The sequence below is a fragment of the Anolis carolinensis genome, chromosome 1 (genome assembly GCF_035594765.1).
Source record: "Anolis carolinensis isolate JA03-04 chromosome 1, rAnoCar3.1.pri, whole genome shotgun sequence".
Classification (NCBI taxonomy): domain Eukaryota; kingdom Metazoa; phylum Chordata; class Lepidosauria; order Squamata; family Dactyloidae; genus Anolis; species Anolis carolinensis.
Window position 1 is genome coordinate 51,696,654 of NC_085841.1, and position 12,290 is coordinate 51,708,943.

Below are 12,290 nucleotides of genomic sequence, written 5' to 3' on the forward strand. Positions count from 1 at the left end.
TTAGGAACCGCTGGGCAGAGTGGCAGATAAGATATATGTCCCCAAACACTATAAAGCTGGCAGGGACTTCTGAGAGTTTTAGACAAAACATAGGGTGCATCCACACTGTGGAATTAATGCAGTTTAACCACTTGAACTGCCATGGCTCAGTGCTATGGAATCATGGGAGTTGTAAAGTCACAAGGTTTTTAGCACAAGATGTATGCACAAATGAAATATAATGCAAATGCTAAGAAATGATGAGTATTTTGCAAACAGCTACTAGGACTAAGGACTGTAAAGAATAAAATGTTGTTTTGTTTCTATAATAGGAAATAAATGCATCTGCAGAAAATCTGAAGTTGGTCAACCATGGAGCTAGCTCACAGTTTATTGTTAAATGAAGAGGCTTTGGCTCAGATCACAGAAGCAAAGCGACCAGTTTTCATTTTTGAATGGCTGCGGTTTCTTGACAAAGTCCTTGTTGCTGCTAATAAGGTATATTTTTCCCTTTGCTTTTGTTTATGTGCCTGTTCTTTGGTATGGGATATTCTTGAACACTGCAAACAACCAATTTATCTGAGTCAGATATATAAAGCCTTTGAGTTTTCTTGCTTGATCTCTGACTGTCTTATATATGTTTACACTAAAGTATGCCCCACTGAGACTAACTCTTTTGCTGTGGAGGAGGTGTAGTTGGTACCAATCCACAGTGAAGCTCAGTAATTGATGTTTTAAACTTATTTCTTTGTTTTAATCTTCTAAACCAGGGGAATGTCATGACATGAGTAAAATTGTATCAGTAGCTTTGAAAAATGTCCAGTAAATGGGACAGTGCAGAAAACCAGTATTGCCTTTGTTTAATGAACCATCAAATCTCATGATGCCAGGACATCTTCATGTAAAGTAAGATGACTCATGAAGTGGGCCAACTTGTTGTCTGCCCAAATATATCCTCCAATTTTCCATTAGTATAACTGAATAGGAGTTAGCCAACAAAACGAAGCATGCTAAGATGTAATGATGAGCACAGAGAAATTTGAATGTGTATTTTATTTAACAGACAGATGTCAAAGAAAAACAAAAAAAGCTTGTCGAACAGCTAACTGGTCTTATCAGCAGTTCCCCTGGACCACCTACCCGAAAATTACTTGCTAAAAATCTTGCTGCTCTGTACAGTATTGGAGACACCTTTACCGTATTTCAGACTCTTGATAAGTGCAATGACATTATCAAAAGTAAAGATGATACTTCGGCCTACTTACCAACCAAACTGTAAGTAATCATTTACTTTTATAAGGAGTGTAATGGCTCAGTTATTAATAGCTGAAGCTGAAGAAGTAGTTGCCCAATTATGAATTCCTCATGATACGTGCTGTATTTAAAAATGATCTGGGATATCCTACTGATAAGTGACTGATATTTTGAAACAACTGTGGCACCCATTTCTTACTGTTTTCTCACAAGACTTGTTCATTAGTATTATGCTGGGGTTGAAGGAGCATGGTAGATGGAAACAAAAACATTGATATTTAAAGGAAGGATATTTGCATAGTGTAATGAATTTTCCAATTCCTTTGATTTAATCTAATGAACATGCTACTGTTTATTTCTATTTTGAAATAAAGTTCATCGAAATCAAAGGGACTCTTCAAGAAATATCCATAGGATTGCAGCATTACTTTTAAAGCATTGGTATCTATTTCGTGTATTCTGAAAGGGATAAAATGGGGCCGGGCTGTGGCGCAGCTGTTGAGCAGCTGCCTTAAATCACTCTGACCATGAGGTCATGAGTTCGAGGCCAGCCCGTGGCGGGGTGAGCACCCGTCAATTAAAAATTAAAAATAGCCCCTGCTCGTTGCTGACCTAGCAACCCGAAAGATAGTTGCATCTATCAAGTAGGAGATAAGGTACCACTTATAAGTGGGGAGGCAAGATTAACTAATTTACGACCTGGAATGAGGAAGTGCCGTCAGTGTGGATGATGAAGCAGCTGCTCCCCCCTGTGGCCAGAATCGAACATCCCCTCAGAAGAACGTTAACTTGCCTCTGCGTGTGTCTCTCAGTCTCTGTTTGATGTGTTTATGGGCATTGAATGTTTGCCCTATGTGTGTTATAATGTGATCCGCTCTGAGTCCCCTTCGGGGTGAGAAGGGCGGAATATAAATACTGTAAATAAATAAATAAATAAATAAATAAATAAAATGGAACAGTGATGAAAATATGAATATATTTAGTCCAATATGCCCCAGTAGAGCTCTGTTTTCCACATTATATCCAACTTGAGTGTCCAGGAAGCACAAGGAGGCACTGTAGGGATTTCTACTTCTGTTTCCCTTTAACAGTTCTACCTAATATTTCCTTTCCTAGAACCTGCAGGTTACAAATTTGTAGGGTTAGATAATAATATGAGATGTGTGCCAAAACTACCCATTCCAGCACTGCTGCTTGCACTGTCTGTATGTGTTCCTGTGCATTTACTTAGGGGAGGATGGCAGCAAAAATTCTACTTCATGGAACATTATGAGAACAGTTTATGTAAAAATTTTGTGGTGTTGAAGACATTGTTATTCAGAGAAGTTTACGGCAAAACACTTTCAGAATGCTGTGGAAAATATTAGTGATTATCTTGCCTTTTTGTAGCACTGCAGTGGCATGTGTTGGAGCCTTTTATGAAAAGATGGGGAGAATGTTGGGCAGTTCTTTTCCAGAAACGGTTAATAATCTGCTTAAATCTTTGAAAAGTGCTGAGGTGAGTAAAAGTACTGTTTAAAAATGTTTCACGTATTCTTCATTTTTCTTCCATGCTTAGCAAAAATACATTATTCATGTTGCTGCATATTACAAATATCATTTAATAATTTAGTCAAAGCTTTCAAAATTATTTTTTGTTAATATGTTCTCTTTCATTTCTATGATTATATATCCCAGATTGAGAAATTGTATGAGCTGCTATTGGTTTAAATAAGAATATTGGAGAAATTTAGGTGATATAAACAAATGTTACATGTATTCTAGCACTTACTTGTTCTCTCTGCAGTTTCTTTTTCTTTCTTTACTTTAGAGATAATAATGTGAGTTAACATGATTTACTCATCATCTTTATTAGTTCACACATGATGTTATTTTCACATACACTGCTGGGTTATGTTTCAGCTCACATTGAAGCAATAAGTGTGCAGTTTCCTATTGAGTTAAAAAGTACACAACAATTTGTTTATGATTCTTCTTCTCTCTCTTATTCTTCTACATTCAACCTGCATATTTAAAGTCACAAGGCCGGAGTGAAATACTAATGAGTTTACAGAAAGTCCTGAGTGGGCTGGGTTGTGCTGCAGCTTCTTGCCACCGTGATATCTACAAAAATGCTAGGTCTCTCTTGACAGACAGAGCTATGGCTGTACGATGTGCAGTAGCTAAGGTAGGACTTTTTGTATTGCACAGTGTGAAAATTTGTTTTGGATCACTGAAACTTTCATATAGCTTTATAAGTTGTGTAATATTTTTGCTTTTTCTAGAATTGATGCTTGGGGCCGCAACTGCTTTACTACTGCTGGTTATGGAAATAATTGTTGCTGAAAGGTGTGGTGTGGATTGGTAGTTGTCTTCTCTATCAACTAGTCTGAAACATAGCCAATTTATATGCAGTATTCTGTATTGTAATATTTGTTATAAAGCATAGGATGCAGCGCTCATAAATGATAATACACACTTAAAGTGCTACACTTTAAAACTGACCATTATAGAGGTGTGTGTGGTTGTCTCGATTTACTAATAACATTTGATTATATTCAGCCCTCCACATTTGTTGGGTTAGGGGCACACGACCCCTCCTACAAAGGTGAAAAACATCAAGTTTCTCCAGCATCCTTCTTTGGTCAGCATTTACCAGATCGTACTGGGGAACCTAGAGATTCTCCCCAAAACATGTTTTCCCTAGGAATCTCTACAAGTCCACAAAAATCAAACTTGCAAATATGGAGGATCGACTGTAATTCCAGGTCTTTCCTGGAAGGATAAACATATTTTTGCTATACATTTTTTCAAACACTTTAAAAATATTATGCTTTCCATCCGCAATTCAAGTGAGATAAGTGGTGGCAAATTCTGTGCTTGCAACATTCTAGGAATGTACAGATATGCATTTATCAATTTTAATATTTAATATTGTTGTTTTCTGTAGTGCTTATTGGAACTGCAAAATGAAGCTGTATTTATGTGGACAGCAGAACTCGAAAATGTAGCAACTCTTTGTTTCAAGTCTCTGGAAAACTCAAATTATGGTGTGCGAGTTGCAGTATCCAAACTTTTGGGAACAGTTATGGCTACAGCATTGATACCAAAACAAGCTGCAGGTACTACATTCTGAGATGTATATGTAGTTATTGGGTTTGGTTCCAAGATTGCCCTGGGATACCACAATCCGTGAATGCCTAAGTCCCATTATATGCAGTTTCTCAAGTCGCTCCTGACACGGAAATTTTTTTTATATATGATGGTATATTTAAATAGGAAAATCAAGGTATTATTTTTGTATTTTATTATGTTCAAGCCATGAATGGTTGAATCTATCTGTATAGGTATCAGAAATACCTGCTCTTGCTGGAATAAAAGCATTAAAATGTTAAAGCTATCAATTTTACTAAAATACCTCAATTTAAGACTGATAGTCTCCAAAAGCCTGCTTCCAGAACCAAGCTTTAAGTTGCTTTCTAAAAATCAACAAGGAGGGAGCCAATCTAATTTGCTTGGAAAGAGCATTCCAGAGCCGGGGAGCTACCACTGAGAAGACCCTCTCTCCGTTCCCTCCGGCCGTGCTTGTGACAGGGGTGGGGACAAGAGGAGGGCTTCCCCTGCAGACCTCAGGGCTTGAGCTGGTTCAAATAAGCGGGACCCCGCACTTTGAATTGGGCCCGGAAACAAACAGGCAGCCAATTGAGCTAATTTAGCAGTGGAGTGGTGTCCTCCCTGTAATAAGCTGCTGTTAGTAGCTTGGCTGCAGATCTTTGCACAAGTTGTAGTTTCTGAGCCAGCTTCAGAGGCAATCCCATGTAGAGTGCATTGCAGTCATAATACAAGTGCGAACAAATGTTCCTTTAAATATTCTGTCACATTATTATTTTTTTCTTTCAGTGATGCGGCAGAATGTGAAGCGAGCTACACTGGAAGAAGTCTTGGAACTCATGGCCACTGGCTTTCTGCGAGGGGGGTCTGGATTCTTAAAAAGTGGTGGGGAAATGTTAAAAGTAGGAGGCTCTGTCAATCGAGAAGTGCGAGTTGGAGTCACTCAGGTTCGTTTACCCTTTTAAAATACTTGTTTCACACTGAAATTGTTTTAACAATGTAGAATGGCTTACTTTTATAAGTATATTAACAAGAGTTGTTGAGACAGATGTTGTTTTGCAGCATTCTGGAAACTGATCACTTTTTGGTATTCATATCTCTTGATTTAGCATGCTATAAATGCACAGTCTCAGATGTTGATACTGAAGTATCTTTTTAAGATACTTCAGTAGACTTCAATTGCAGAGACCATAACAAATTCTCTCATGCAGGTATTCCTTTAGTGTCTGGTAGCATTGAATGCACATTCCATTGTATATATTTGCAAGATGTGATAGACCAAAAGTATGAACTCATCTATGAAATGAGATTGTCTTGCCTAGTGATGTTGCACACCTTGTATCATTTCAGCCCTCTATTTATGGACCCCTTTTATCCTGTTTTAGAAATGCTGATTTGTGGGCTTTGAATTTGCAGGCCTATGTTGTCTTTGTCACAACACTAGGAGGTCAGTGGCTGGAGCGCAATTTTGCCACCTTCTTGTCTCATGTGCTGGATCTGGTTTCTCATCCTCGTGCAACCCAGACACATGTAGAAGCTGTGTACTCTCGAAGATGCGTCTCTTTTATCCTCAGAGCAACTGTGGGCAGTTTGCTAGGAGAAAAGGCACAGATTGCTGCTGCGAAAGACATTTGCCAAGCTATTGCTACGCAGATGAAAGCAGTAGGTAAGAGTCAGATTCTTTCATAGTTCTTCTTTGAGATTACTGGTACTTCCTAGTGGTTTCCTAACTAAATATTAACCAAGTCCAAGCCGGCCTAATTTCTAAAATGGGAAGAAATAGTGTGATCAAAGTGGTATGGTGCTCAAAAACCAACAATATCTGTATAGTTTTCACCACTTCTGAGTAAAGATTAAGAACAGGGGAATGAAACATTCATTTGCCTCTGTTCTTTTAATGTCTTCAAATCTGTTCCTGGGTTGATCAAAGGTTATGTGTGGTGTTTGTGTTCTCAAAAGTTCTAGATAAAAAGCCCTTATTCCCACCCTTTTAATGGGCTTGGTTTGGAATGACTGAACTGTTGAGACTAATATAGGAAAGAAATACCATAGATTCAATAAAAGTACAAAAAGGACTGGAACATTCTTTTATAAGGCCAATGCATTTTTTAGTTCACTGTGGATGGTGAACAGTTATTTTTAGCAAATTTTGTGTTCCACTGAAGTTCAGCATTGTTACTCTTATGTAATAATATAATTACACAGTGTAACAAAAAATATCGGTGTCTTAGTTTTTAGTCCTGTTTAGTCTTGTTTAGTCCTGTGCACTGATTCAGAAAATTGTATTGGGTAGACCGCATCAGCTCTAGTTTCTTAAATATGGCTATCTTGATTTTCTATGGGCATACAGATGGTGATTGGTAGATGGTATATATTTAATATGCTATACAGTTCTGTATGGCATATTAAAAAGGTGGGCATATGATTTAATTTCTTATCAATTGTATTACAGTTTGTTTCCAGTTTTAATGTGCTTTCCAATTATGCTCATCTAACTATAGATCTGATTTAATAGAATGGTACATTTTTCTCTTTTTTCACTTCATTTCTCTTGACAGAAGCTGTTGTGAATGATGCTAATACTGAAAACAAGTCGGGAGCAGCTGATGTTTCTGCAAGTCAGCATGTAATGGTTTGTGCCCTTCAAGAGCTTGGGAGTCTCGTTCAGAGCCTGAACGCCACTGCATCACCTCTTATACAAGAACCTTCTATAGGTTAGTCATTAAGTCTACATACAAATACAGATTTACCTGGAAAGAAATTGTCAAGCTCTCTAGTTTATTCTACTGAGGAACTCTGGTATTCACTGTGGTTTGAACCCCCATTCCCCTAGCCATGGATGCCAAAATCTGTGGATACTCAAGTGCCATTATATGTAATGGCATAATAAAATAGTGTCCCTTAAAATGGCAAAATCATGGTTTGTTTTTTGTTTTGTTTTGTTTTTGGTGGACAGGGACAGAAATATTTTCAAACTGTGTTATGTTTTAATCCCTGATTACAGAATCCATGGATAGAGAGGACTTGAATGTATGTATTCTATACAGTGTAAGGCTATTTATATATATCTTTATGAAAGAGCACACACAACTACCATGGAAGGACATTTTTCTCCGTGCTTATATAAAGCAGTGTTTCTCAAACTGTGCTCCTCCGGCTGTTTTTGACTTCAGCTCCCAGAAATCCCAACCATTTTGCTAGCTGTTAGGAATTGTGGGAGCCGAAGTCCAAAACATCTGGAGGAGCACAATTTGAGAAACTCTGATATAAAGCATAGCTCAATTTTAAGGGCCCTTCCAGACAGGCCCTATATCCCAAGATCTGATCCCAGGTTTTCTGTTTATCCCAGATTATTTGGCAGTTCAGACTCATATAATCCAGTTTAAAGCAGAAAACCTGGGATCAGATCCAGGATATAGGGCCTCTCTGGAAGGGCCCTAAGTGTGTCTGTTCTGGCAAATGTCTCAGTATAACAGCTTCTTAGGTTGTAAAGCAGACCTAAGTTCTATGCAATAGCCTTTAAATACGCTCTTATCTTGTATTTCTGATTATTGATTGAAGATAATGGAGGAAAAACCACATGGATTGAATGGAGGCCCATGGTTTTCCTTATTGTATGTTTTGGTGCTGTCCTTTTAAGAAGCTGTTGTCATCTATATCTCTTTCAGGATTGCTTGAGACTGTGACTTCAGTTCTTCTTCATCCCAGTATGGCTGCTCGACTTGCAGCTGCCTGGTGCTTGCGCTGTGTAGCTGTGGCCTTGCCTTTCCAGTTGACGCCTTTCTTAGACCGGTGTGCAGAAAGGCTCAACAACCTGAAGACATCACCAGAAGCTGTTAGTGGATACAGTTTTGCAATGGCTGCTTTGTTAGGTGGAGTTCATCAATGTCCTTTAGGCATTCCTCATGCGAAAGGGAAGGTAAGATTGGGAACAGCTTCGTTTTGCTGTAGAATATTGCTGTGAATGCAGTGAAAGGCAACTGTCATCAAATAGCATTATTATTGTGAATGTAATAAAGACTGGAATATACAATTCTAACAGAACTGCATTGTAGTAAAAACAGTTTCGTGTTAACTCTGTCCTTTACTCTGAAGACACAGTTGTTTATTATGACTCTAAACTGTGCCATCCTCCTAGGACCTGATTATTATTATTTATTATTATTATTATTTCTGATATTTCTACCCCGATTCATTTGCTGTAAACATTTGTAGCGCTTGGCACCTTAGCTTCCCATTCTGGATACTGTTGTTGTTATCTCTACTCTTTCAGGTTTTTTTCTGCTTTGAGAACAAATAGCTGTCACTCTGTCACTTCTTAGCACATTTCTCATGCTTTCCCACTCTAATTCCTCTTGCTTCCTTTTCTCTGAATTTCTCTCGGCTTTCCTTTTTTTCCTTTTTCTCTGCTCTTCTTTCCTATGTTTTTCCTTCATCAGCTTTACCCCTCATCGTATTTTTTTTCTCTTCCATTTAATCCTTTCCCTATGCTTCCATATCTCCTGTTAGAGCTGCGGTTGCTTGTAATCCATTCCTCTGGCTGGTGTCCTCACCTTGCTATCCAGAGAAAGATATAATAAAGGATGATTATAGTTACGTTAAAGGAAACAAATGATGATGGCTAATCTATGAAATAGGTTTTTTCCTTTTTATGTAATTCATTGTTCTCAGCAAATCTAGCTGATAAATTTCATCAATTATTGGATAAACTTTAAAAAACCCTCTTTCCCTCACTTTCAGATGGTTGTTAGCATTGCTGAGGACCTCTTAAGAACTGCAGCACAGAATAGTAGATTGTCCTTACAGCGAACTCAAGCTGGATGGTTATTGCTTGGTGCTTTAATGACTTTAGGTAAAACAACCTGCTATCTGTCACTGTGTTTTAATACAGCTATTCTGTCTTGATAAGCTTGTCTTAGTCAACCTCAACAATAAAATGCCTTATGTGGCTAAACATCCAACACAGGTTAGAATAAATGGGCTTCTTCCAAAGTTCATTATATAGCTTCTAGCAGTTCAGTAGTAAAAAAAAAATTAGAAATTAGATTATTTAAAAATTTAGCTTTAGTTGATTCCATTACTGTTATTTATCTGAGTATAAAATACAAATATTTTTGTAATCTACCATGTTCCAGGTTGACAAAATTATTAACTTTTCATGTAGCATTGTTGCTCCCAAACTTGGGTTACCTCAAAATATTTGAAAGGATGTCAAAAGGAAGAGGGAGAAGGCTTGTTTTCTGCTGCCCTGGAGACTAGGATTAGGAGCAATGAGTTCAAATTTCAGGAAAGGAGATTCCACCTGAACATTAGGAAGAACTTCCTGACTGTGAGAGCTGTTCAACAGTGGAACTCTCTGCCTCAAAGTGTAGTGGAAGCTCCTTCCTTGGAGACTTTTAAACAGAAGCTGAATTGCCATCTGTTGGGGTGCTTTGATAGTGCTTTTCCTGCATGGCACAGGGTTGAACTGGATGGCCATGTGGTCTCTTTCAACTCTATGATTCTATATTACAGTTTGCAGTCACCAGGTCTTATGACCATATTTTTGTAAGTTATAATCCAAAAGCATCTGGATTCAGGGAAGTCTGGGAACCGCTATAGCACAGTGTGCAAAAAGTGTATGCTTATTGGCTGTGTTTTTTCCTGATTAAAATTAAAAAGTGGTCCACGACCTTCTCTCTCCAGTATCATGCATACATTGTGTGGAAGTATTTTAGAGGTATTTGGCAATGTTTATTTTGCATTTCCCTGAGCAGTAATAAGCTGTACTCTTAATTTGTCTGTTGGATTAGGTCCTTCAGTGGTTCGTTACCATCTTCCCAAGATGTTGCTGTTGTGGCGAAATGTTTTTCCTCGTTCTCTAAAGGAACTGGAAGCAGAGAAAGCCCGTGGCGATTCCTTTACTTGGCAAGTAACGCTGGAAGGACGTGCAGGAGCTCTCTGTGGTAAGAGTCTCAAAAATCTAGCAGACAGTTCCCGTGGTAATTCATTCTGTCATTGTAGTCAGACAGGGCTGTAGCGAAGGGGGGGGGGGGGTAGGGGCTCCCCCCCCCCCCCCCCCCCGAATTTTTTTCTGGCTATGGTCCTATAGTCAGATAATGCAGATCAAGTTTCTGCTCAGTCACAAATCCGGCTGAAATAGAAAAGTCACAGTTGTTCAGCCTAGATTACATTACAATGTTGTTAAAGTAAAAGCTGGTGGGGGAGAGATCCAAGTAAAACACCCTCAGAGTCTTGGTGTAACCAATAAATAAAGAGCATATATATTTTAAAAGTAATTTCTTTGCTTTCCAATTTGCTAACTAAATTGTTAGGTTAATGTTTTGCTAGAGAAAGCACTGTCATTTGCATCAGCATTTGAATTACTCTACTTCTTGAGGGTTTATGTTTCTTCATTTGCACAATTAGTTCAACCAACATGCTTTTTTAATTACCAGCTATGAGGAGTTTTGTTGCTCACTGTCCTGAGCTTCTAACAGAAGATGTTATTCGAAAACTGATGACCCCTATAGAATGTGCTATGACTATGATGTCTCAGTAAGTATGAATTTTCAGTCACTGGGAAATAGTTTTTTCTTTCAAAACCATTTTTGACTTCATAAATAAACCTGAAATAGCAAGTGCAGTTCTGATTTAAAAATTATTTAGTCATATCAGTGCAAAGTGAAGCTATAGGCTGTGCTGAAAGAATTTCAGAGAGAACATAAAAATAACTGCCAATTTTAAAAATTATATTACACAAACAAAATAACATTTCAAGGGCTAGGCAGGTTACCAACCATTTTATGAATTCAGTTAGAGAAAATTCAAAAATGTTAGTTCATCAGCTAGAGAAGAAAAGATTAAAGAGGAGCAATGAATTTACTATCATTTAAGAGTGTGAGGTAAGCAAAAGTATTTAATTAATTAATAATTAAAGAATATTGAAAATACATTATTCTAAGCCCTCTGAAAGAATTTAAAATTCTATTATTTATTTTACGTAATCTCATAAAAACATAAAATTCCTCTAATGAAATTCATAAAGCCATTCAGAGGCTGAAACATATAAGACACATAGATAATAATAACAATAACACTTTATTTATAACCTGACCTCTGTCCCCAAAGGGACTCAAATGTTAGGCTAGATATGGTGGGCTTTTAAGTAATATTTTGAAAAATAATATTTCTGCTCTATGCTAACTTTATTTTGGTCATAGACCAATCCTTCTTCCTCAATCATGGCAAATTTCCATGATTACTGAAACTAAAAAATATGGAAGAAGTGGAATATTAACATCAGTCACTATTGTGTTTTTTAAATCAATAACATACTGTCAATTTTAAATAATAAAGATTTGGCCATTTGTGCCTGCCAGCCAGAATGGAAATCACCCTAGGTTAGAAAGGTTCTCATCAACTGTCTTCACAGTTCAGGTTGGGAAGTGTAGGATTTTCTGGGTATTGTTGGACTGCAACATCCAGCATTGATTATGTTTTTGTTTACTCTATTTTAATTGTGTCATCGGGCTTGCCCCTACGTAAGCTGCCCCGAGTTCCCACGGCAAAATGGTGGCGGGATACAAAAATAAAGTTGTTGTTGTTGTTGTTGTTGTTATTATTGATCACCATTGGCTCTGCTAGCTAGGGCTCCTGGAAGCTGTGGTACAACAATATCTGGAGGACTACAACATGGCAGCCCCATTACCTTAGATAATTAGAATCTGGGTCTTAGACCTAATAGAACAGTGGTTCTCAACCTGGAGTTCCCAGATGTTTTTGGCCTACAACTCTCAGAAATCCCAGCCAGTTTACCAGCTGTTAGGATTTCTGGGAGTTGAAGGCCAAAAGTATCTGGGGACTCCAGATTTTGGAACCGTATTAATAAATATTGACAGATTTTAAGATATTTTACACTTCACCTGTTGAAATATATTTCTGTTTTTTATCATGTTTTTATATTTTAATACTTTTCTGTCTTCTAC

At 37.7% G+C, this 12,290-nt stretch overlaps 1 protein-coding gene across 1 annotated transcript in view; it reads left to right on the forward strand.

Moving 5' to 3' along the window:
* heatr5b (HEAT repeat containing 5B) overlaps window positions 1–12,290 on the forward strand; it is a 62,108-nt gene that overhangs the window by 7,615 nt on the left and 42,203 nt on the right. Inside the window, exons 2-13 of the mRNA XM_062974321.1 lie at window positions 312–477; window positions 1,043–1,254; window positions 2,623–2,731; window positions 3,251–3,400; window positions 4,163–4,334; window positions 5,113–5,270; window positions 5,740–5,989; window positions 6,882–7,037; window positions 7,992–8,242; window positions 9,064–9,175; window positions 10,116–10,268; window positions 10,761–10,860. Coding sequence (XP_062830391.1) covers window positions 352–477; window positions 1,043–1,254; window positions 2,623–2,731; window positions 3,251–3,400; window positions 4,163–4,334; window positions 5,113–5,270; window positions 5,740–5,989; window positions 6,882–7,037; window positions 7,992–8,242; window positions 9,064–9,175; window positions 10,116–10,268; window positions 10,761–10,860 — 1,949 coding nt within the window. The 5' untranslated portion in view covers window positions 312–351. The remainder of the gene's footprint in view (window positions 1–311; window positions 478–1,042; window positions 1,255–2,622; window positions 2,732–3,250; window positions 3,401–4,162; window positions 4,335–5,112; window positions 5,271–5,739; window positions 5,990–6,881; window positions 7,038–7,991; window positions 8,243–9,063; window positions 9,176–10,115; window positions 10,269–10,760; window positions 10,861–12,290) is intronic.